The sequence below is a fragment of the Balaenoptera musculus genome, chromosome 13 (genome assembly GCF_009873245.2).
Source record: "Balaenoptera musculus isolate JJ_BM4_2016_0621 chromosome 13, mBalMus1.pri.v3, whole genome shotgun sequence".
In the NCBI taxonomy this organism is placed as follows: domain Eukaryota; kingdom Metazoa; phylum Chordata; class Mammalia; order Artiodactyla; family Balaenopteridae; genus Balaenoptera; species Balaenoptera musculus.
This window is the reverse complement of record NC_045797.1, coordinates 67,562,264-67,587,810: the sequence shown is the minus strand read 5'-3', so window position 1 is coordinate 67,587,810 and position 25,547 is coordinate 67,562,264. Positions and strand designations below refer to the sequence as shown.

The 25,547-nt window shown below is 50.1% G+C and overlaps 1 protein-coding gene across 3 annotated transcripts in view; it reads left to right on the top strand.

Annotated features, from left to right (window-relative positions):
• TOGARAM2 (TOG array regulator of axonemal microtubules 2) overlaps positions 1-16,823 on the top strand; it is a 41,445-nt gene extending 24,622 nt beyond the window's left edge. For all 3 annotated transcript variants that reach the window (XM_036873617.1, XM_036873616.1, XM_036873615.1), the window contains 6 exons: positions 973-1,090; positions 1,476-1,570; positions 3,424-3,616; positions 4,530-4,746; positions 12,456-12,542; positions 16,500-16,823. In XM_036873617.1, the coding sequence (XP_036729512.1) occupies positions 973-1,090; positions 1,476-1,570; positions 3,424-3,616; positions 4,530-4,746; positions 12,456-12,542; positions 16,500-16,756 (967 nt within the window). In that variant the 3' untranslated portion in view covers positions 16,757-16,823. The remainder of the gene's footprint in view (positions 1-972; positions 1,091-1,475; positions 1,571-3,423; positions 3,617-4,529; positions 4,747-12,455; positions 12,543-16,499) is intronic.
• The last annotated feature ends 8,724 nt before the right edge of the window (positions 16,824-25,547 follow it).

Genomic DNA, 25,547 nt, shown 5'->3' with positions numbered 1-25,547 from the left:
AGCACCTACCAAGTCCTGCAATTTCATCTTCTTTAGCAGCTCTTGAATCTGATCGTCCCTACTTACCCCTACCCTCCTGCCTATGTCAGGCCTTCATCATCTTTTGCCTGGACTATTATAGTGGCCTCCTAACAGGTCTCCCGGCCCCCGCCCTTGTCCCCAAAGATCCATCCTCCACACTGCTGCCTGAGACATTTTGACTTTAGTGCAAATCTGATCATTTCTCAGCTTCCCATTGCCTGCAGACTAAAGCCCAACTCCTTCACGTCTCCCTAAATTGAGTCCTATCTTCTTCTCTAGCCTATTCTCTCCCTGAGTCCAGTCCCTGCTGGCTATTCTCCAACCACACACCTGCAGACCTATCAGACTGTCTTATGGACCCTGGGATGTCTCCCTCCTCCACTTACTCCTTAATCCCATCCCACTTGTGTACTCCTACTCATTTTTTGAGTCCCAACCCAAGGTCACCTCTTCAGTGAAGCCCTCCTTGATTCCCCCCCTTGCCCACCACTGTTTATCAGATAGAGTTGACCACTCCCTCCTATATTGCCCCAATGCACACTTCCTCAGACTTCTAAATGTCTCATGCTAGAAAAATGTTAATACACTTTGGAATAGTCATCTAACAGAATATTATTTAGCCATTGAAGAGGATGACGTGGGAAGATCTTTAATGGTAAAGTGAAAAAAGCTGGGTAAATATTGTGTATATATTCTGATATCAACTAAAATGTATATATGCTTGGAAAAAAGACTACAAGAAAATATGTACACATTTAAGTGGTTTTCTCTTGGTAATGAGATTATGCTTGTTTATTCTTTCATGAATCCAGTTTTTAACTGGGTGGGGATTACTGTCATAATTAGAAAAAGTATTAAAAATTCTCTTACTATAATTAGAAAAATTATGTAAAGCAAATTTCTATTGCATTTCTGTGGTTGTTTTTCATCCTGCTCTTTGTCCAACGGCAGGTTTTATGGTCGGAAGATGGTGAATATCTTGATGTCAAACACAAGGTTTGATGCATTTCTGAAGCAGTCCCTCCCATCCCACGACTTGCAGAAGGTCATGACAGCTATTAAACAGTGGGTGAGTCAGCAGGCAGCTGGTCTGGGGTGGGAATCAGAGCTGAGCCTGGCAGCCCGCAGCCCTCACGCTGGTCAGGGGAGGGGGGCACGCACTCCAGAGGCTTTAATTTCATCCACGACTCCTGACGGGTGGAATTTCCTTCCTGGTGCTCAGACCTGCTTCTGCCTCTCACTGCCTGTGTCCCTTGAGCCTCCCTGGGCCTCTTTGCCTTCATCTTTTAAGTGGGGATCTTGATCCCTGACCCGATTACCAGTACTCTGGAAGACTCCCCTGTGCCCTCCCAGGTGGAACAGGTTATTCCTCTTGTTATGGTCTAGACTGGAGTGTCTGGCCGTTCCCCACAGGGCCACCCCTTTTGGCTAATGTTCTGTGTGTATTTTTCAAGGGAATAGAAGATGGTGATGAACTTCCATCTGCCAAAGGCCGCAAGGTGTCGAGGAGTCTGGTGGTGTGTGAGAATGGGCTGCCCGGCGAGGATGGGTACAGTAGCTCTTGTCTCCCTGGGGCTCCCCATCCAAGACTGCTGACGGCGACATTCTGCTTGGCCCGGGGGAGGGGTGGGCATCTGGGCTGTGACTGAGACCTAGCTGGGTCAGCAGGACTCATGAGTAAATTTATGGGAAGGGTTCCCTCACCCAGATCTTGGAGAGAGCAAATGCTGGGCTCAGGAGCACCTGCTGGTAGAGACGGGTTCCTGCAGTCTTGGCCGCGGAGGTGCAGTTTAAGTGGGATGGATTGTTGGTCAGCCTTTTTGGGTGAGCTCAGAGTTTCTCCATTCACTTAGAGCAGCAGGGCCTTTCCGCATAGCCTGGGACTAATTTAGAGGCAGAGGTGGAATCAAGGCGGATGAGAAGGAATGGGCCAAGGGGCTAGAGGGTGGGCATTAGGAGGAGTTAGCAATCCAACAGGAATCTGACAGTCACTCCTATGCCTAAAATGTGAGACCCTTCTGCGATGTCCCGGGAAGAACACGTGTGGACTCCTAAGCTGGACCCCCAGGGATGCCCCCTGCCCACCACTTCTAGAGTAGCTTCCTGCTCTCTCTCACGCATGCGCTCTCAGCTCATGCTCCCTGCGTTCTCTCTCACTCCTGTGCCTTTCCCTACGCTGTGCCATCTGTACCGGAACATGCCTATTTTTCCTACAAGATTTGACTCACCTGTCACCTTCTCCCAGAAGCTCTCTCTGACTCTCTGCCCTCATGTCCTCCGGTCGGACCGGTTGCCCCCTCCTTCAGTCCTCTGTCTCCCATTGGTCTGTGAGCTCCTCCGGGCAAAGACCACTCTCTCATCTCATTATTCTCAGTGTCCGGCACTTCTCTTGGAACTCAGTAGGCAAAAGAGCGTGGAATATAGGGATGAATGTCAGAATGATGTTGGGCTCTATTGGGTGGGACCCGTGTGTAGGGCGTGAACTCAGAGACCCAGGTCTGAGTTGGCAGTGGGAGACTGGGGTTCTGTGTGAAGCGGCTCCCATGCTGGCTGAAACAGTCCAGGGGAAATTATGGGCACATGATCCCAATGTAAGACAACAGGGCTTCTTAACATTTCCCTAGTTCCGGAGGAGTGTGAGCAGAGCCTAGGTAGCCAGGGGTCAGGATACAGGCTCCTGGTAAGACCTTCCCCCACTCTTAGATTAAATTGTGCCAGTCATCCTTCCGTGGATTTCCACCCCCTCAGTCCAAGCTCCCTCACCCCATTCTTTTTTTCTTTTTTAAAATTTATTTATTTATTCATTTATTTAATTTTTGGCTGCATTGGGTCTTCGCTGCTGCACGCGGGCTTTCTCTAGTTGTGGCGAGTGGGGGCTACTCTTCATTGCGGGGCGCAGGCTTCTCTTTGCAGTGGCTTCTCTTGTTGCAGAGCGCAGGCTCTAGGTGCACAGGCTTCAGTAGTTGTGGCACATGGGCTTCAGTAGATGTGGCGCACGGGCTTAGTTGCTCCACGGCATGTGGGATCTTCCCGGATCAGGGCTTGAACCCGTGTCCCCTGCATTGGCAGGTGGATTCTTAACCACTGCACCACCAGGGAAGCCCCCTCACCCCATTCTTAACATAGCTTCTGGAAAGAGGAAAAAAAGGCAGGAAGAGAGAGCCCTGCCGCCTGATAAGGGGATAGAGCTCTAGGCAACTGAACTGTTGCCCCCTGAGAAAAAAGCATTTCCAGAGTTCCCAAGGCCTGTGTCCCCAGGCAGCGGGTGGAGGGGAAGCTGGGGTGGACTAAGCTGCAAGTGAAACTCTTGTTTCAGCTCCACCTGTCTTTGGGGGTTGTGCGTGGGACAAGAGATATGTCCATCCCCCCGGGCTGCCCAGGTCAGACGCTCCTTCCATGCAGGCTCAGCTCCAGCGGCCCGCGGCTGGCAGGGCTGCGCTCCTCCATGCGGGGTGGCTTGGAGACGGTGGAGCAGCTGCGGGAGCTGACACGGCTGCTGGAGGCCAAGGAGTACCAGTCTCGGATGGAAGGCGTGGGGCGGCTCCTTGAGCACTGCAAGGCCAGGCCAGAGCTCATCACCGCCAACCTGGTCCAGGTGAGTGCTGCCCCATCTCTGCCCTGTCTTTCCCTGGTGGGTGCAACTTTGGAAAACTCGGGACAGGGTTGGACATTGTGCCAGACATCCAGACATCCCTTCAGGGTAAAGGGAGCCTGACAAGCACTTGCTATCCAATTGCCACGGTAATGCCGTAAGACTATCTGGAAGTGGCCAATTGGGGAAGGGCATCGCCTCCTGCTGGGTGCGTTGGGACCACTCAGAGATGTCCTGGGCGTTTTTCGTCCTCCCAGCAGTTTTACAGGGAGGAGGGCAGAGGCGGAGGATGCTGCGGCTAAGGGCTACTCCTGATCCAGCTATGCACGTGAGGTTTTGGGGGCAGAACATGTGGTTGGCCAGGCGACTGGACCAGGGTGGCTGGATGGGTGGGTTCTGAGTAGGCACAGGCTTTCACAGGCTGGAAATGAGGGCAGATGCCTGTTACTTCCGGAAGTGAGGCGGCTGACACTCTACAGAGAAGAGTAGTTAAGACACAGGCTTCAAGTTTCTTACTAGCTGTGTGATCTGGGCAAGCCATTTAACCTTTTTCAGACTCAGTTTTTGTTTTGGTGGGGTTTTTTTTGTTTGTTTTTTAATGGTAAACTGAGGACAAGAACACGTGCCTCATGGGTCGTTAAGATCACTCCATGAGCAAGTGCAGCGTACCTAACAAGACGCTCTACACCCTACACCCTTTGCACTCATCGAGTACTCAGTATACAGTCGTTTCCCCTCTTGCCCTCCTCCCCTGTGAGAGGTGAGCTCTTCTTCATCACTGGGAATGTTCTGGCATAGGCTGGACGGCCCCTGTCAGGGATGCAGGAGGAGTACCCTCCGAGGGCAGTTAGTTGGGCTGTGGGACTCCCGCCCAGCCTGGGTTCCCATGGGCTCTTGGTTTCTGTTCCCTCAACAGGTCTTTGATGCTTTCACCCCAAGGCTTCAGGATTCCAACAAGAAAGTGAACCAGTGGGCGCTGGAGTCCCTCTCCAAGATGGTGCCCCTCCTGAGAGAGAGCTTACAGCCCATGCTGCTCTCCATCATCATTGCTGTAGCAGACAACCTCAACTCCAAGAACGCAGGAATTTACACTGCTGCGGCGACGGCGCTGGATGTAATGATTGAGAGTCTGGGTGAGCCTGCCCACAGCCCCTGCTTGGCTCTGGTAGGCAGCTGGCTCTCTCCCTTGTCCCTCCATAGGGTTAGGGTTGGACATTCCCACCTTCTCTGCTTGGGAATCAGCAGAGCAGTGAAAAGCATTGATTGGCTCTCAGGCCAAATATTTCCCCAGAGGTTGGGTAGGGGAGGGGTGGGCAGCCCAGGGCCTCCCAGGTTCTTGGTTGGCAGGCTTTTCCATGGGACGTCCACCTGTTAGAAGTGGAGGAGATGTGGAGAATATCTAGTCTTGCCTCCTCGTGGTACAGGTGATGGAAATGACTCACCTCAGGTCACACAGCACCACAGTGAGTGAGCCAACAGGGCACTGATGGAAAAACAGATCAGGATTGCCAAGAAGGAGTTAGGAGGAGTTGTCAAATTTTTTTAGTTGTAGAGATGGTAGCAGGGAATGTGGCTTGTATGGGGACCAGGCAGGATGCTGGTGAGACAGTAGGGCAAGCCTGTTGGAGAGGACAAAGGTGACCACCTTGATTGTCTGTCATGGGAGTCAAGCTGGGACTCATTGGCTTTTTGAGCATGGAATGAATGAGGGTTGCCTTTTAGGAAGACTGGGGCCAGGGCTTGGGGTGGGAGGGATTTGGGGTGAAGGGTGGAGAGTGAGGGTGGAGTGGAGGCTTGGGGGAGGAATGAAAAGAACAAAAAGGCAGGAGCTATGGGAGAGACATCAGGAAAGGCAGGAGCTCCTCTGTTCCTTATGTGCTTTGCAGTAGCACATCTTGGTTCTTGAACATTAGGTGGAAATTTTGGTGCATCTATTGATACTTCTGTTATCCATTCCTTTCGTAGATGATTAGATGGTGATATTTGGTGTATCTAGTACACAGACTGAAGTGCAAGTTCGAAACCTCTGGTGTGTGAGAACGTAGTACATGATAGATGTATGTCCAGACCAGTAGAACCACGAGTTTTCACAAACTAATCTTGCCTTGCTCTGAGGAAACGTATGATCTGAGAACCGCTGTTGGCCTTGTTACCATATGTCCTGATGAACACAGAGCAACGTCCTGCCTCTAGGACGCACAGAACATCCCCATGGTGCGGCTGGAAACACTGCCTGGCACACCCACCCCTCCTCCCCATCCTGCACCCTGGCCTGAGTGCAGCTCCCTGGGGCTGGGACAGCATCTGTGTCCTTGGCTGGAGCCTCCAGGAGACGTTTCAGTTACAAATCAAAGGTCTGGTCAGGCCCTTCTCCGCCTCTCGAGATCATAAATATTGTCTATTTCCTCTCTTCATCTCAGAGGGAATTTATGATTTGCTGAGTTTGTTGCTGTAGAACAAACAAAATAAATCCAGCTCTAAATTACGGCTTGTTCTCAGCGCTGCTCTGGGTAAGTGAGATTGCTGTTGCCAACAACCAAGGCTCTTGGTAAATCACCTTGGGCCCTATATTTATTAGGAAAACCTGCACCAAGCAAAATAGTCTTTAGCTATTTGAAGAGGCTAAGCACCCTTGTCTGGCGAGAGGAGCGTTTAACTCTTCCCCCTCCAGGTGTTTTAACTCTTCCCCCTCCTCCTTTTTGCCTTTGAGTCGGCCTCCTGCACGCTGGAGCCTTGGAACTTTGGGCTGCAGAATCTGGTGTCTCACGCTGTCGCAAGACTCAGATCCCCTCTACGTGGGGCCCTGCTGTTTCCGTTTGGGCTGGACACCCTGGAAAGGGGGCCTGGGGATGGCCTGCTTCTGTGATTTGACCACCCCTTGAGGCAGGTTGCAGCAACCAGGAAGATGCCTGTACTTCTCCTTTCCTCCTGGGACAGGGTCTCCTAGGGGGTGGCTGGCGATGCTCCTTCTGGCCCCTCAGCCGGAGGATTTGGTGCGGGGAGAATGGAGGCAAGTGGGAGGGGCACTGCCCTTCTCTCTAATCCTTAGGTCAGCGCTAGGCTGGAATGGAACGGGGTCAAAGGGATGGATGGAGTCCACTAACCCCCTGGCACAAGGCTCCAAAGTGTCAAGTCCAGGGTCTTGGCTCCAGGTCATTTGAGCAGGCGTGGTCAAGGGCTTTGCTGTGAGCTGTACTCTCTCAACCCAATCAGCAACGTTGGTTTTGGAAGTGCTCTTAACTGTGACATAATGAGTCAGCTTCTAAATCCGTGAAGGTCAGAACTGGAGGGATTAGGTTGCCAGTGAGAATTCATCACCGTCAGGGAATACCAGGGGTGGCATCAAGCTCTCCCAGGGAATGGTTCTCTTCTGCCTGGAATGGTCTAGGCCTGGCCTGCGGAGGGAAAAATGGATGCAAGTAACGAAATTTCCCACTGTCCCAGGGGATTAGGTGGTGGACACAGAGGCTGGGGCAGGTGTGACAGGAGAGAAGGGTGTACACGTTCCTTCCCATATCACCCAGGCTGAGCCCAGGCAGCTCTAGTCGACCTTTAGCATCCAGAGGCCCCTCCTGGAAGCGGCGTGGAGCCCTTTGAGCAGAGGTAGCTTTCTCCCAAGCCGGATTCTTCATGCCCCAGGAGGGATTCTGGGCTCCAGGCTGGAGAGGAGCTGTGAAGTGCTGTGAAATAAATGTGTGGAAAGGCACAGCATGTTTACTGTTTCCTGCTCGACGGGGGCCAAGGAGGTCAAGAACACAGGTGAGGCAGGCCGTCTTCTGGCACAAAGTCCAGATCGCACAGCCAGGCTGGGAGGTTGGTCTTCTTAGGTGACCTCTTTTTATTTTTTTTAATTTTATTTATTTATTTATTTATTTATTTATTTATGGCTGTGTTGGATCTTCGTTTCTGTGCAAGGGCTTTCTCTAGTTGTGGCAAGTGGGGGCCACTCTTCATCGCGGTGCGCGAGCCTCTCACTATTGCAGCCTCTCTTGTTGCGGAGCACAGGCTCCAGACGCACAGGCTCAGTAATTGTGGCTCACGGGCCCATTTGCTCCGCGGCATGTGGGATCTTCCCGGACCAGGGCTCGAACCCGTGTCCCCTGCATTGGCAGGCAGATTCTCAACCACTGCGCCACCAGGGAAGCCCTTAGGTGACCTCTTGATTCTGGAATTGGGTGATAAAGTCCACGCATCAGCCACCATATCTCTCCCAGTCCCTTCCTTTTCCCTAGGGGGAGTGGGGCGGTGATGTGCTGGTTGACAGAGCAGCTGGGATTTCTGCCCACGTCCCCTTTTGGGGACAGTAAAAAAGGAGACGTTGAGAGCCTTGTTCCCTGACCTCTGCCCTTTGTCACTGCCTGCCTTAAGGCCTCTCTGGGGCTGAGCCTGGAGTGGCACCCTTTCTACTCAGCACCAAGATGCTCTGATTTCAGGGGAGTTGTTCCAGGGATCAAGGCAGCTCCTGAGCAGACTGGCTGGTTCTGTCTTTGGGCTCTGTTACTGGGTTAGTTACAGAAGAAACGTCACTGACTAAAACATCAGGCTGCTGACAGCTCACCCCGCTCCTGGTTAGACTGAACGCCAGAAAAAGTTCTCTTAATGTAGTGCAGCCCCCGGCCAGCGCTGGAGGGAGCAGATCAACTCAGAAATGGGCAGCTTCAGATCTACAATACTTCTGCTCTTTTGCTCTGACTTTTATTTATTTTTTATTATTATTTTTTAATAAATTTACTTATTTATTTACTTTTGGCTGCATTGGGTCTTCGTTGCTGCGCATGGGCTTCCTCTAGTTGTGGTGAGCGGGGGCTACTCTTCGTTGCGGTGCACGGGCTTCTCATTGCGGTGGCTGGTCTTTGTTGCGGAGCACGGGCTCTAGGTGCGTGGGCTTCAGTAGTTGCGGCACACGGGCTCAGTAGTTGTGGCTCATGTGGCTCATGGGCTCTAGAGCTCAGGCTCAGTAGTTGTGGCGCACGGGCTTAGTTGCTCTGTGGCATATGGGATCTTCCTGGACCAGAGCTTGAACCCGTGTCCCCTGCATTGGCAGGCGGATTCTTAACCACTGCGCCACCAGGGAAGCCCCTGTAAATACAATTTTGATTTTGCTCCTTTCATTTAACACCACCTAATTTCCCATGCTGTTATGTAGTCTTTCTAGTTAACTTAAATATATTAATATAAAGTTTATTTTCCTCCACTGTAAAAGTCATACTTATTAATTATTGAGAAAGTGAAAAATATGAAGCCTTTGGAAGGAAAAAAACTTACAGTCCCAACTCCTAAAAGAAACCATTATTAACATTTAGCATTTTTATGTTAGGTATTTTTTTCTGTGCATCTTTGTGTACAGTGTCATGATAATATTACACATTTAAATTGCATCCTTCTTTAGAAAAAGCAGAGCATGAGCATTATATATAATTACACACTTGAGTCACTTTAACAGTTCCGTCACGTGCTATGGCATAGCTTGGATTTTTCCGTTTCAGTGGATCTTTCCCAGTTTTCCTTCAATGAACAGACCTAGTTTTCCTGGCCACGGAGAATTTGGCTGTGTGACATATTATAACTTACTGAGTCTTGTGCATATTGTTGGGAGCCTGGTTTGACTGCAGTGTCTTTGCTGCCACTGTTCATGTAGCATGCTTCTTATGTTTTCTTAAAAGCTCTTCTCTGGCTTCCTGGTAGCCTGGGGATGACGTGGCTCAGTGACCTTGGGGTTTGGCTGAATAGAACAGGTGAGAGGCCCGCTAGACCTCAGCCCCACTGTGGAGAGGGGAGACAAGGTCCAGGGAGGCCAAGGTGTCTGGCTTGCCAGCCTGCGGCTATTTTCTCTATATTGAAGGGCTTTGTTTGCCCCTTTGTGTGGGCAGCACCAAAGCCAGTGTGGCTTCCTGTGGTGTGGAAGAGAAGCCTATGAAAACCCTGGGCTAGGCTGACAGAGCAGGATTTTAAGTTTTGAAGTTAGATTCCAGCCTCTTAATTGGACTCCCTACCATGAAGGTTGCTGGGCTTTCAGAGGATTTTAGGTAATAATAGTAATAGTAGCCACAATAACTGATACTTGCATAGTAATTATCTGCTCAAGGCACTATCCTAAGCAGTTCTATGAGGAAGGTACTAATATTATCCCTGTTTTACAGATGGGTAAACTGTGGTTTAGAGAGGGTAAGTGACTTGTCCAGTATCACACAGTAAAACATGGAAGATCCAGGCGATCTGGACCCAGAGTCCACCCCCTTAGCCGCTGTCTCATTAAACGTGGGTGTGACCTGAAAGGTGAGCCATCACTACGGAAGTAGTCAGAGGCAGAGAGGCAGCTACTCGGGGTGGTGTCTGCGGTTTATAGACCAGTTTGGGCCAACTTAGTGTCTCTGCTTCAACATTGCCTTGTTCGCCATAAGCATTTATTGGGCACCCGTTGTGTGCCAGGCACCATGGGAGCGTGGGCTGGCACAGATGTCTGCTGGATGTGCATTTTCAAGTATTCCCGAGGTTCTTCACTTCTCTCAGGCTCTGGGAGGCCATGCCAGTGGCCAGGAGAGGGGAGGTCTAGCGGCGCCCAGAGAGTGTCCTAGACTGAGTGTTGATGGGGGAGAGCAAGGAGGGAGAAGTTCTTGTTCTCAGAGGTGAGCTCATGGCTGATGATGGGGGTGGGACAAACAGAAGCACCTGGAAACAATAATGCAGGTGATATTGATATAGAAATCTCTTCTTACACATTTATAGCTTTACCAGGACACCCTGAGACCACTTCTCGCTAACTGAAATATTCTAGAGTCTGGCCTCTCTTTTTTCTCCCAGAACAAATTATTTTAAAGACTCTGGACTTATGGATGGAGCTTTTGCAAGCTGCAGAGATGTACATGATGGACATGTGTACTTTTTCTGCTCTATATTTCTTACGGGTCTCAGCAGAAGAGCAAGGGAAGCAGGAGTTAGCTCTTAACTAGAATGGTTTCCTGATGGAAAAACAAAGCTTTGCTTGCACATCTCTGGGGATGCTGGGGCTCTGTGCTGAGGTATGGAAGGAGCTCAGAGAAGGTGGAACTGCCTAGAAAGACTTCCTTAGGCAGTTGCTAATCTCTGTCCCCTGCAAAGAGAAATCTGGCCTTGAGGTGGTCAGCGGCTGGAAGTCCAGGACACACTTGCTGGGGCTGCTGTGGTAATGCACCTCGCCTCCCAGACAGGCGCAGGAAGGCCCACAGTCGCATCCTGAGGAATGCATTTTGCTGCTCGCCCACCTCCCATGGGATTCTGCTGTGCCTGCTATGGTTGCAGATGTTGGGAGCTGGGCATGCTGGGTGCCTCCAGGGTCATGGAGAGGAAATCCAGGGGTAAAAGGAGATGGGTCCTGCCTTGCTGATTTCTAGGTTAGCATCCCTTTCTTAGGTGAAGAGTCACTTTCCTCACCTTGCTTGCCCGTCTTTTGTGAGGGATGCAGGACTTCAAGCTTAATAGTTTGGGAAACCAGGAGGACGTCAGCTGGAACGGGGAAGAAGGAGCAGCTTCTAAATTCAGTAGCTGTGGGATCCGGCTGGAGTTGACTTTAGAAATACAATCAAAGAACGTCAGAGAGCCTCTTTATCCCAAACATCCCCCAGCCCATTTGCTGGGGTTTCACCATTAGTGGTTCATCTCTAATAAACACTCCTTTAAGATCCAGTGGAGAAGAGCTCGGGCCCCAGCCTTCACCCATGGGTGTGGCTGGATAGCAGGAGAGCTGGGCTCCTGGGGCAGTGTGGCTGGAGTGCTGGGTGTAGGGGTGCTGGGAGGTATAAATAAACTATGAGAGATCATATGCGCTCCCCCCACCCCTAACCTGCACATTCCCTCCTCTGACCCTACCAGAGCCAGCCAGGGGCTTCCGCTCCTGACAGGGGGACCAACCATCCGGGTTTACCAGGGATGTGGGGCTTTGGTGCTAAAATGGGGAAGGTCCTGGGCAGACTGAAACGTGTCGGTCACCCTAGCTCCAGAACCCCAGGCTCTGCTTACATGAGCGTGGAGCCTCCCACCGTGTTAGAGTTCACGTTCAAGTGTCTGTCTCCTCCGCCAAGGAGTCTCTTGAGGGGGAAGAGGAGCAGGAAGACCAGGTCTTATTTAGTTCTTAGCTCCATGCCTATTATTTAGAGGGTGTCAGTAAATGTTCAGTGTGGAAATAACCAGCCATCTGGTAGTGGGTACATTCTATTGGTTAGAGCCCAAGTTCGGGCTTTGAGGAGAGCCGTGATTTCTGAATTCCGATCCTAGCCCTTTACTGACCTTTGGTATAATCGTGGCTCAGTGCCTCAGTTTCCCCTAAAACTGTATCTCTATATCCACATCTATATCTATTCATCTATCTATCTCTATATATCATTCACCTATCTGTCTGTTATCTATCATCTACAGCTATCATATATAATATTTCATCTATCATCTACCTATTATCTATATCTATCACCTACTTGTCTGTCTACCTACCTCTCAATTATTTAGCTATTTCTCTCTCATCTATCAATCGTGCACCTGTCATCAATCATCTATATCTACCTATTGATTGATCTATCCATCTACCTACCTCTTTTGCCCCAAAGCTCACAGCAGTTTTGAGGAAGCACAGACAATATGAACCGGATCTATGGGAGTAAATGGGGCCTGTGATAGTGTAACTATCACTGTTCCCCAAACACCCCATGTACATTCACTTTTTAAAGTGGCCCCATTATAACCTGGAAAAATTAATTCAGCTTCCCAAAGCGGCTCTTCCCTGTGTAGGTGCTGTGGGTACCTAGCCCTGAACAGTTGGTGCCTTCGCTCGGGCCACAGCGTCACGGCCACTGACATTCTCCGTCTCTTCCAGACAACCTTGGCCTCCTACAAGCGTTTGCTGGGCGGGTGCGTTTCCTGAGTGGCCGCGCGGTGATTGATGTCACAGAACGTCTGTCCGGTGAGCATCCAGCCTTCCAGCCATCTCTGTTTCTTCTTCTCTCCTGGCATGTAGTTGAACCACCTACTTATCTTAGACCAAAATCATCAAATAATCCCCACAGACCATTTAAAAATTTGATAATCTGCTTTAAAAAATAATTCCCACATTGCAGAGACAATCTTTGTTTCTGGTCAAATGAGGCAGGTCTGTACATAGTCAAAATAGTTTTAAAGAAACTATTATGCATTTCTTCCTCTTTGCAAATGGGGCTTCCACTAGCCCACAGGGTACCTCTGTGTGAATCAGGAAAATCCAGCCCTCAGGGTCAAACACCACCTCACGGTGCCTGGCTGGGTCCGCGGCAGCACTGTCGCTCTGACCGGGGCAGGTTACTTAACAGGTTACTGAACTTGCCAAAAAGCCTCCTCCCCCATACTAGGAGGGTCCCATCCAGGAAGGAGGCAGAAGGACCCAGTCTGTTCTCTAGACTCCCAGGGGCCCCCTAAGATTCACATGGATCACGCCACCCCCCAGCTTACATCCTTGCGTGGCTCCCAACAGTCTCCAGGATGGTGTCCAGGGTCCCCCGAGTGGCCCACAGGTCACTGCCTGGCCTTCTAGGCTCTGCCCCTTTATTCACCCCAATGATATGCAACTGGGTCATTTACTCCTCATAACAACCCCACAAGGAGGTGTGGGTTCCATGGTTGTCCCTTCTGTAGAAATAAGAAACATGGAGCTAAGCAAGGTTAAGTGCCTAAGGCCCCTTGACTAGTAGTCCAGGGATTTTGTCTCCAGGAGCTCGGCTGCAGAGCCAAGCCCTCGACCTCTGTACGGTGCTGCCGCTCCTTGGTGGCCCCCTGCCTTGGCCTCCTGGGCGCCAGCACGTTGCAGGGGCAGACCTCCCATCCTCCTCCCCGTTGCCTGCCCACGGGCAAAGCCCTTCTCACTCTCCTTCCTCCACCTGGGCGGCGCCCGCTTGGTCTGGCATCGCCTCCTCTGTCTCCCTTCTCCCTGGCCTCCGGCCTGAGTTTCGCGTGCCTGCCTCAGTCGCTGGCCCAGCCAGGGCCTCCCAGCATTGAGCTCTCCAGGGGTGCTCGGTGCATGTCGCCTGCCAAGGGCGTCATTCCTGCTCCTCCGCCGCCCCATCTCTTGCTCCTGGCCTTGCCTCTGCGCCCTGGTTCAGTCCTCCCCGTGTCCCTGGAGTGGCCCTTACTTCCGGCCCAGGTGCCAGGCCTGCTCCAGGCAGATGGCGCGAGTGAGGCCAGGGTGGGGGCTACGATGCAGCTGCAGTGCCAGGCTGTGGGTGCCCTGGGGTGAGAATGGGGTCACGTAACTGAGACCACCTCGGGTATCAGACAAGGAACTCTTTTGTGACTCAAAGTCAGCTTCTCTGATTACCTGTCCTTGTACAGTATTTATGGGCCCCAGAGATTAGTGGGTATCCATTTACTGTAAATATTACCCTTCTATTTCCAAGAGACCTCAAAAACAAGAGTTTTCTACATAGTTTCTATTAACTCTGTGTCAGCCAGGAACAGGGAAGAAAATTTCAATTGACACAAGGCGTGGGACTCATAATAGCACAGCTTAACACAGGAGTAATCTTTTGCTAATTACTTCAGCTGCCTTTTAAGCTCGATTTTAATGGGGTTTTCCTCGTGATGTCCCCCTACCAGCTCCCGGGCCACCCTGCTCCCCTCAGGCAGGTGAATGTGGACTAAGGGTGGAAGTGAGCTTCCTGGGGTCGGGGTGTAGATGCCTCACTGCGGGAGGAGAGAGTCCAGGGGTGAGGCGTCAGGGAGGAGGAGTGGGGGAGGTGTGGCAGGTTAGGGGCAGGTGAACCCCTCACCATTTGGTGGGGTCAGGGGAGCCCTGCCTGGGCCTGGCTCCTGGGATAGTTTTCACCTCCGTTTGCAGGAGAGATTCAGTGGAGGTTTAGGAAACCTTTGAGTTATAGTTGCTCAGTACAGGTGGCTAATCAGATGATTAGTTTTCTTTCTGTTCCCTTTGGCTGCCCCCCTTCCACCTCCCCTTGCTCCTCCCACCCTCCCACCACCCTTGGGGCTGACCAGGTGGCTTTAGGGTTAACTGTGCCCTCCCTTCTTAGTCTGTTTCCAGCACAGGTAACATAACTCTCACCTTTTGGCCCCATTTTATGAAGTTGGCGCAGCTGGGTTGGCTCACTGGGTGCAGTCCTGCCTTCCCAGGAATGAGGACCGCCTTGACTTTGGAGGGCTCTGTGTCACTGGGAAGCCACCGGGGAGGCCCCAGTGTGGGGTGCAGGAATCTTGAGGGTATGGCCAGAAAGTCAAGGTACACATTTCATGGGAAATGGCACAGTGAGAGAGTCAGGCTGAGCTGAGGGGGGGCCCGGGCCACCCTCTCCGGTTCCCCACTGTCCCAGGCTGGCTCTGAAATCAGAGGGACCCTATAGGGCTCCCGCTGCAAAATATCCTGGCGGGTTGGATGAAGTTAAGTTGATGAAGGAAGAACAAAATTGGGGGTTTCTCTAAAAATAAAACAAAACTCACAGAACCAGCCTCTAAAACGTGGAGCTCCAAGACGTTTGGGGGCAGCAAGAGGTGGGGAGAGCAGGGGGCTTTAGAGTAAAGGAAGGCTTGGCCTCTGTCCTCTGCGCTTGTGAGCTGTGGGATCTGGGGCCAGCTCCTTGACCCCTGAGTGTTGGTTTCCTCCTCTGTGAAACAGACGAGGGTCCTGCCTCTTGGGTGAGAGTGAAACGGAGTCATGATGCATAGCTCTGAGCCCTGGACTCAGGCTCGGGCAGTGTTAGTTTCCCGGTGTGTCTCAGCTCACGGAACCTTCCAATTCTTTGCCCCATAAATAAATCAAGTGCTTCTCTAAACATTGTTTGCCTTCGCCAGGACTTATCCTTTGGCAGGATGACAGTCAGTGTGCTGATTGTCAAGCAAGTATTTGCACGAACGCACTTAGGGTGATGCGGCCAAGGCTGAGGGCCAGAGCAGCCCTCCGAAGCGGCTTGGGGTACCCCTTGATGAGGCCTTGACATTGGAGGCAGCCCTGCAATTACTGTGTGATGGAGAGCTTGCTGGCAGGTTTTAGCCTGTCTCTGGTTTTCTGGGGTCTAGAGAAGGCAGGGGGCCTGGGGTAACCAGATTTGGGGGCGTTCTTCACTGAATGAAGGGTCCTGTGCAGAGGTTGATGGTTTACAAAGCACATTCATGCCTCCTGCATCACTGCTGGGCTTATCGTGAGGTATGGCATCCAAACTGGGGAGGCCATGCTGGTCTTATCTCCCATTGGCTGTTCTATGTTCCAGAATGCTTTTTTCATTTGAGAGTCTTGACCTTTCTTCCTAGTACAAGTTTTTCGCCGTGTGAACTCTCCTAGGTGGTAATGCAGATTAAAGCACTACTAGGACCAGCTACGCTTTGTCACATGCCTACTTGCATAGGCACTTTGCCTACATTTATTATCTAACCTCTAACAGTCTTAAGAGTTGGTTCAGAATTATTATCCTTACTTTACAGATCAGGCAACAGGCTCAGAAAGGTTGGGTGGCTTTCTCAAGCTCACACAGCTAGTAAATAACAGAGGCAGGACAGCAATCCAGATGTGTCTGCCTCTTTCTTTTGCCTGGGCTTCAGGGACCAGTTATACTGTCATATGCCCTGAGCACTTTCACACTTTTGGCATACCCCTTCCTCTGTAAAAAAATGTTTAAAACTGTACTTTATGACTGGTTGGTATGAACACAAGTATAAATCAGGCTGGATAGCTTCAGACTTTTCTCTTCTGATTTTAAAAGAATTTAAAACATTTCCATGGGCCCCTAAGTGTGTTATGAGCTCTAGGTAGTGTGTCTAATGGGTTAGTGGGCCCTGCTGCGTTGCCTGCCTTTTGGGGGACGGAGTTGGTGTCCCCAGAGAAGGCAGTGGGAGAGAGAGGGACAGTGCTTGACTCAAGTAACTCTCCCTCTTTTCTGCCTGACAGTGTTGGTGGCCTCAGTTTACCCCCGAAAGCCCCAGGCTGTGGAGCGCCACGTACTTCCTGTCCTCTGGTACTTCCTGAACAACATGATCGGGAACGGCATCCTGCCCGGGCGCGGCGGGAACGTCCGCACGGCCGTCTGCCGGCTGTGCAGGAGCCTCCAGGGGCAGATGGGCTCCCGGCTGCAGGCCTTGGCCGCCAGCCAACCGAAGCAAGTCCTCAAAACGCTCCAGGAGCTCTTAGACTCAGAATCCCTGTGAGACAGCCCCAAGGTCACTGACAGGGGAAGGCACCTGACAGCAAGACAACTGGCAGCTCACGCCCCTTTCATCGGGATTAAAGACAGATCTAGAATGAGCAATCGTTATTTTTATCTTATTTTATTTTTATGATGGAATAATCTCCTGGTCTACTTTCCCATAGAGTTCCAGATGTACATAGTATATTTTGAAGTAGAAATAAAATAATTACTTATTTTTCTAAGGTTTTATTATCTTGTACTTTTTTAACCCCACAGAATTTTCTAGTAGCTAGGTTTGTGACAAAGAAAACAAAACATGATATGGAAACAACCTATGTGCCCATTTTTGGATGAATGGATAAAGATGATGCAGTGTGTGTGCGTGCGCACACACACACACACACACACACGAATACTATAAGCCATAAAAAAGATGAAATCTTGTGGCAACATGGATGAAACTTGAGGGTATTATGCTAAGTGAAATAAATCAAATGGAGAAAGACAAATACCATAAGATTTCACTCATATGTGGAATATAAAAGAACAAAAGCAAAAAACAAAGAAAAATAACAAACCAAACAGATGCAAACAAATACAGAGAACAGAGTAGCAGCTACCGACCATAGAGGAAGGGTCATGGTTGGGGGGAGGGCAAATAGGGTAAAGGGGATTAACTGTATGGTGATGAATAGAAACTAAACCTTTGGTGGTAAGCTCACTGCAATGTATACAGAAGTCAAAATATAATATTGTACACATAAAAAATTTAAAAAACAAAACAAAACACGACAACAGCAAAACCAGCTGCTGATGCTACTGAGACAAAGAATTAGGGAGAAAAGTATAGCACAGACCCCCATGTTGCAGACCATTTTGGGGCATAGCTCCTATCTATGCGCAGCTGGAAAAACCCTCCTGAACCCAGAGACCCTGAGTTGGTCATTCAAATCCAGCCCATTTGTCATAAGCCTGATTTGGGGTGAACATAAGCATCTCTGGGGGACACCCTGCTTCTGCTTTACAAAATCTTCAGTGCAGCATCCTATGTCCTATGTCCTATGGGAACATTGTAACAGGATCTAAAGGCAAGGAGAGTTTGACGTTGGCATTACCGACAGCCTTCTCTGGAAGGTGGCTTCCTGGCTAGTTCTGAAGAGGACTGGATGATGACTCACGTTTGAAATACCGTAAACAGAAGGACTGTGTGAAGCACGAAGCGCCATGTGTGCAGATGTCACGTGGGAGCTCTGAAACCACACGGGCCACTCCAGCTGGGCCGGATCGCGGGCCTGGAGAGGTGTGGTGGAGGCAGGCTGGACCAGAACACGAAGAAGGTGGAGCTACTGATGGAGCAACGAGAGGAATGGGAAACGGGGTCCTGGCAGTGAGAGGGGGATGCATGCCAAGGGCTGGGGCTCTGGACACAGTAGGAGTGTCTCTGCCTTGCCTGGGGGCAGTGGCCGGCTGACAACAGTGTGACCAGAAAGAACTAGAGCTCAGGTCATGACCTCAAACACACGGGTAAGGGGAAGGCTGAAGGGGCAGCAATCCAGTCCCAGCCAAGGAGCCAGACCCACAGCAGCAGTCTGGGGCAGATCCAGATGGCCAGGCCCTGAGGCCCAGCTTCATGCCAGCACGTTTTCTGGCAGGCCCACCAGTGGACCCCTCTCCACTGTCACCCACCCCCAGGTAAAACATCGGTCCGCTTCTCTGTTCTGAGCCCCTCCTGAGAGTACGGGGCAGAGCAGGCTGGGAAGCTTCGGATCAGCTCGTGCAATGTTGCCAGCGGTAACCAGGCTGCCCCCCCCCCCCGCCCGCCCCCCTCGCCACGAGTGCCCTGGGGTGAGCCTGGGCGTGGCGCAGTCATCCTGGGACTTGGGCTTTTAATAGGCAGCTTAAGTGTGCTGGGTAATTCCAGCCCCAGCCTTAGCGGCTTCTCACCTCTTTGTGACCTTAGCAGGGACTTCCCCCGGCACCACCATGCCCTTTGTTGATTCTGACTGACCAAAGTGAAAGGCCTCCTAGACGGGGAACCGTCATAGATGCCCAAGAGGCTGAATTTAAACTTTTACACAATTTAATTAATTGAGTTTGCTTGGAGTCTGAGCAGACTTTTTCAGTTTGAGACTGACATTTTCTGCTGGTCAAGATCCTAGAGCCTATCAGAATATTTCAGGATTTTTTAGAACTGTAGGAGCCCAAGGATTTTGAAGGCAGAAATTAAGCTCAAAGACGTTGCCCTGTCTTCCTGCATTCGGGTCCTGCCTTCTGTCTTCAAACCGGAAGCTTCCCATCTCCTGTGCTCTGTACCCGTCCTCACAGGTGGGTGTTTAAAATAACTGAAAAACAGCTGAAAAGCAAAGAATAAATCTTTGCATGGTTCTTTTCCTTCACCACTTCAGGTTTGAATCTAGTCTCTGGGCAGCTGGGATCTGAGGGCGACACCCCTGGCAGAATCCCAGTGGGGAGGCTGGGGGGAAACTTTTGTCTCAAAAGTTTCCCACATCATTACTTTTAAAACAAAGGGAAGACAGCTTATTAGTAACCTGGGCCTGTTGGGAGTGCCTGCAGGACTGAGACCTAATGGGAAATGAAGATTGTCCTGAGAGCCACGGCGGGTTTGAGCAGAGCCCACCTCCTTCTTTGGCTGGCTGTGCGTGCAGCCAGGAGCTCTACTTACTCAAGGTGCTCTTGGGGTGGGAATATAGCATCGAGCTATGGAAGAGCTTTTCTCTCTCTCTCTCTCTTTCTCTCTCTCCATTGTGAGAATCAAGGAGCAAAGTCCTGTCTGAGAACATGTAACTGCTTAGGAATTCCTTGCTTGGGAATTTTTGAGATTTTAGGAAAAATTTTTTTTTTTTTTTAATTAATTAATTTATTTATTTTTTATGTTTGGCTGTGTTGGGTCTTCGTTTCTGTGCGAGGGCTTTCTCCAGTTGCAGCGAGCAGGGGCCACTCTTCATCGTGGTGCGCGGGCCTCTCACTGTCGCGGCCTCTCCTGTTGCGGAGCACAGGCTCCAGACGCGCAGGCTCAGTAGTTGTGGCTCACGGCCTAGCCGCTCCGCGGCATGTGGGATCTTCCTGGACCAGGGCACGAACCCGTGTCCCCTGCATTGGCAGGCGGATTCTTAACCACTGCGCCACCAGGGAAGCCCAGGAAAATTTTTTTACAGGTCCCATTTCTTATCTTATTCTCTCTTCCCTGCTTCATTTCTTGCCTCCTGAGTGGAGAAATGTTTCTCCATTCTCATTGTACTTTGGAATCGTCCAATGCGATTTTAAAAAATGCTGATACCTGGGCCCATCCCCGGGGATTTTGGTTCCATGGGTATGGGGTAGAGCCCAGACAGCTGTCTTTTTTTTCTTTTCTTCTTTTCTTTTCTTCCCTTCCTTTCCTTTTCTTTTTTTTCCTTCAGGCTTTATTGAGGTATAATTGACATATAACATTGTGTAAGTTTAAGGTGTGCAGTTGTTACCAAACCAGATTCATTTGCTTGATGCACAGCAAGCTAAACGCTAAGATGCTGAGGTTTGCAGCAGAGAAAGGGTTTATAAGGCAGCCAAGCAAGGAAGAACGTTTCAGATCTGCTTCCCCAGAAGGTGAGGGGCTGGGATATTTGGGATAAAGAAGCAGGGGGGTTCTGAGGCATGGAGAGTGTGGGGAAAGGTGATTGGAGATAAGAAAAAGGTGAGGTAAGAAAAAGGTTGCATTCTGTGCAGGTGCAACTAAGCTACATGCTTCTTCACGGGACACATGTTCAGAAAATGGAGGCCTTAGCATGTTCTGAGGGTGAAGTGTTTGGCCCTCTGACTTCAAAAGGTCATGACACAATGCATGCACAGCTGGAGGGTCAGTTGTCCCAACCAGTCTTAACTGGCTTGAGCTGGGCAACAGCTGACTCCAAGTTCCTGGAAAACAACTTGGGCAAACATGTTATTGTTTAGGCTGTGGAATGCTAGGAGGACACGCAAGTTTTTGTAGACACAATTAAAGCGAGCTTGATCAGTGTAGGCAGGTTATAGTTATTATTTATTAAGCAAGTTATAGGTTGATGGATCTAACTGATGACTAGCCTCGGCTTCACAATGTATTGTTTGATACACTTACATATTGCAAAACGATGGGCACCACAGCCTTAGCTCAAGCCTCCAGCCGGTCACATAATTGCAATTTTTCTTGTGTGTTGAGAATATCTCAGATTTACTCTCTTGGCCACATTCACGTGTATAATACATAACTATTAGCTATAATCACCCTGCTGTACAGTAGATTCCCAGAATTTATCAACCTTTTGACTGGAAGTTTGTACACTTTGATCCATAGTCCCCACCCCTGGCTCCCACCTCCCCAGCCCCTGGTAACCGCCACTCTACTGTCTGTTTCTCCGAATTCAGCTTTTTTAGATTCCACATATAAGTGAAATCATACAGTATTTGTCTCTCTCTGTCTGACTTATTTCACTTTGCAAAATGCCCTCGTTTCATCCAAGTTGTTACACATGGCAGGGTTTCCTTCTTTCTTATGACTAAATAGTATTCTGGTGTGTGTGTGTGTGTGTGTGTGTGTGTGTGTGTGCGTGTGTGTGTATCTCACATCTTCTTGATCCATTTCTTTTCTCTCTTCTCTTTTTTCTTTTCTCTACAAGTGATTCTAATGGGTGGCCAAATTCTGAAACCACAGTAAAATCAAAGGTGTAGAAAGTGGCAGTGGCTTCGGCCCTGGGGGTGCCTGGTCTGCCAGCTCTCCCCAGCTGGCAGCCCTGGGGTGTCCTGGGTTGGGGACAGAGACTGACTGAGGCCAGGCACCGGAGTCAGAGAGGCTGGACTCAAGTCAGGCACTGTTGCTCCTGGTGTGTGGCCTTGGAGCCACTTGTCAACCTCTCTGATCTTCCCTTATCAATCCAGTGTGTGTGTGTGTGTGTGTGTGTGTGTGTTGTATATGCGGTAAGTGGGTGGGAGGAGGATGACAATATTGCCCACCTTAACGGGGCTATTGTGACGATTAATGAGATAATTCTTGTAAATACTTAACATGAGGCCACGAGCACAGGAAACGCTTGACGAATATTGGCCATTATGTTTCTGGAGACATTGCTTTAGGATCCGGGCCTAGGATCAGCTAGGATCAGGGTCTTGCGGGCTCTGCAGCCCTTGGAGTTGGAGGAGTGGATGTACCTTGGAGATCTGCGGAGCTGAGACCCACTGTTAACTTGTGCTGGGCTTGTTTCAGAGGATGGAGCATGGTCTGCCCTCTCTGCTGGGAAGCTAGGGCTGCTCTTGCCACTGGGGCCCGTCACCTCTCCAGTTGCCTTCTCCCTTCTCCTTACTTGACACGTCCCTCACAGCTACCCTCAGCATCCCCACCCCTTACCCCCGGAGAAATCTGGAAGCTCTTCTCCCTGCAGGCTTGTTCCCTCCCCTCCAAGCCTCCTCTGGCTCTCAGCTGCGGGCAGAATGGCTGGGAGGATCTCCGAGCACTTTCTTGCTGAAAGCATTTTCCTTACACTATAATTTGGTCCTGCCAATAGGAAAAGAAAGGAGAAATGCTGATGGAAAGGGGGATCGTCTTCCATCTCCTGGTAATGGAGGGAGGAAAAGACGCCCCGAGGAGGGAAGACCGGAGGAGGGGTCAGCCTCTAAACGGAGTGTCTGCCGCCTTCCTGGTCCATCATTCTTCTCAACATCTCGTAAGAAAGATATTATTTCTCCCATTTCCCGGTGAGGAAACTGAGCCTCAGAGATGCTTAATAAGCTACCTCAGCCAGCGCGTGGGAATCACTGGGACTCTTGCTCAAGTGCAGACTCTGATTCAGATGGTCTGGGTGGGGCCCGAGATCCTTTGTTTCCAATAAGCCCCCAGGGGATGTCCATGCCACTGGTCTGGCAGGGACCACAATTTGCGGGCCAGGCCTTGGGACACAGCTAAGGAGCGGCTGAGCTTGGATCTGCACTCAGGGCTGTTTGACTCCAAAGCGCCTGGCATGCGCCAGGGTACTCTATGGCTCCCAGATATCGACCTCCCCTTGGGTCAGTCTGAGCCCCTTGAGAGGACCCGTTAAAATCCCATGGTCTCTTGGAGTTAGTGTGGCTCCAGAGTTCTGCCCTAAAACCTTCAGGGCAGAGAGGGTCTGCTGCCTCTGCTCTTATCACCAGGGCTTGCTGCAGACACCTGGCCATCCAACCGTGGCCTTTGGTGGGATAGGATTTGTGCAAATAAATGAAGACCAACCAAATGAGAAATGTGAAGACTCTCTATTCTTCATGGAGCTTGCTATAGCCAGGGAGTCAGCCACAATCTCTCGTGTTCTGGCAGAGACTCAAGGGCAGGTAGAGGAGCGGAAAAAGGGGAAGGTTTCAGGTATGCCATGATTAGTGGAGCTGTTGGCCTGGAGAAAGGTGTAGACGCAGTGTGGATAGTGGCCTGCTGGCCACAGCAGCACCTGTGGTGCTTGTTAAAGTGCAGACCCCTAGGTCGTACTCCAGACCTATGAATGAGAACCCTCAGCCATCCTTACACACCCTCAAGGTCAAGAGCCGGGGGCATAGTCCCAGTGCTCTTAGTGGCTGTTAGGGCTCCAGGCTAGCCCACGCTTGAGAGCCAGCATCCCTAAGCCAGTATTTCCCAAATGTGTTTGATGGAAACGTTTGCTTGGGGAGGAGGGATGAAGACTGGAGGAGGGAGGGAGACAGGCAACGGGGTCCTTGGGGCCTGGGAATCTGATCTGCTCAAGATCAGGCAGGTTGCAGAAGCAGTGTCCTAACTGCCTGTTCCCAGCTGGGCTTCAGGACTCCCCTGGGCAGGCAGGCGGGGCAGCATCTCTGTGCGTACAGGTTGCTCACCAGGTGGGTGTTTCTGAGTCAGGGACCATTCAGGGGGTCCAGTTTTGTCCGTATCATTACTGGGGCTTACTCAGGGGGGCATTATGGCGTCTCTGTATCCTACTACCTGGTGTTTCAGTGAAGAAGGCTCTAACATTTGAAGGTTTTGTTTTGTTTTAATCACAGCTTTATAATTACCTCTCTGTGGGTTGACAGCTGTTATTAGCATCACTTTGGGTTCTCCTTGAGAATTTTTACATCCAGAAAGTGATCCAGCACCTCTGTGGCTGATGTCAGAAGCCGTTAACTAAACAAAAGCTTTAGAATGTCACCAGGTTTTGTAAACACAGCCAATCCTGTCCGCTTCCAAAGGAGAAAGAAAAGCTAGATAAATAATTTTCATGAAGGCAATCTGTTTCCCAGGGTCTATATTTCCTTTCTGTCTCATCCACTGGTTTTTACCGCTTTGGGGCACTGACAATAAAGTGTAAGAGGTGTCTCCAGAATGAGGCTTTGTCTGCTCCTGCCAGAAGGTTTCACCTGGAAGCCCACTTCAGGGGGTCATGGCAATGAGGGACAAATATTTTTTTGAAAAGACTTTTTCATAATGCCAGGGGCAGTTTTACCTTTTGGGGGGGTGGTGGCGGTGGATGAGGAGTGGTTAAGGTGCGTCGAGGGGATTATTATTTTTTTAAATTCTCTTGGAAATTTTGAGCTTCCACCCAAGCTTGTTTAAGAGGAATGGCTAAAACTATAGCTAGACTTTGGCCGGATATGAAAAATTTCCTTTTTGTAAAAACTGGAGAAAACTGAGAATTTCTTCCAGAGAAGTTTGTTGTATCTTTTTCTAGGCTGCCCCCTGGAATAATCTAAATATTGTTGCAGTAGGTGTTAGAACCAAGGCTGGCCAGGGGCTAGGCGACTTGTTCTGCCACTAGCTGGCAATGTGTCTTTGGAGGAAAACATCTGACATCTCTCAGCCTCCCTTTTTTTTTCATCTGTAAAAGACACTGAAAAAATACTTGCTTTGTTCATCTCCTAGGATTTTTTCCCCCAAAGATCAAATGAAACAATGTAGATAATTCTATTTTGAAAAAGTAGAGTGTTAAACACAAAGAAAAAATATAAGTATGACTAACTCCAGTCTTATCCCAGTAAAACCTGCTATTCTGAAGGCATGCCGGTCATTCCTACCAGCTGACTGACAGATCACTTACGACTCAACGTGGGAATAACTAGGAGATTCAGAGACTTAATTTGCTTTTTTTTTTCTGTTTGGTATGTTTGACATATGTAGTTGTGATTGCCAGCTAAATGTTTTAGTCTTTTCACTTTGAAAGACATGGAATTCTTCAAAGAAGGAAGTCAATTCTAGCTGAGTTTGACAGCTGTTTTTAACTTTCTCCAAGGATCAAAGCTCAGATCTAGAGGGAGGGGGAAATGGTCCTGAGTTCTTTTCTTAATCAGAAACTTAGCGTGCAGAGATGGCAGAGATGAACATTAAGAGCGAAGATGGCGGAGGGATTATGAATTCAGTCCCCCCAAATGGCTCCATGAGATGGTTTAGAAAAGGCAGGTTTGCTCACGTCTTGCAGATGGTAGGATAAGTAGATTGGCATTGCTGTCACTGCCGGGTAGATGAAGAAACGAGCCCATATAAGCCAGGTCACAGGGTGGGTTGATGGAGGTGTCAGGCCTCCGGCCCAACCATCAGGAGTGGGAGAAATTCTGGCTCGCAGGGTGACGATCACATTTACCACACCCTTCCTTCTTCCTTCTTCTGCTTCTGTTTCCTTCTTCCTTCAATTCAGGCCTATCAGGTTTGTCTAGGGCCATTACCTCAGTCCTCAGTGCCACCATTCCAGCCAGATTGTTGCCTTGGGTGCTAGACTTCAAGGATGTCTGAAATTACAGCATTTGGAACACAGGCTACCAGGTCGGTTGAATTCTATAGTCACCTGATGCAGGGCCTTCAGACTATCATAAAG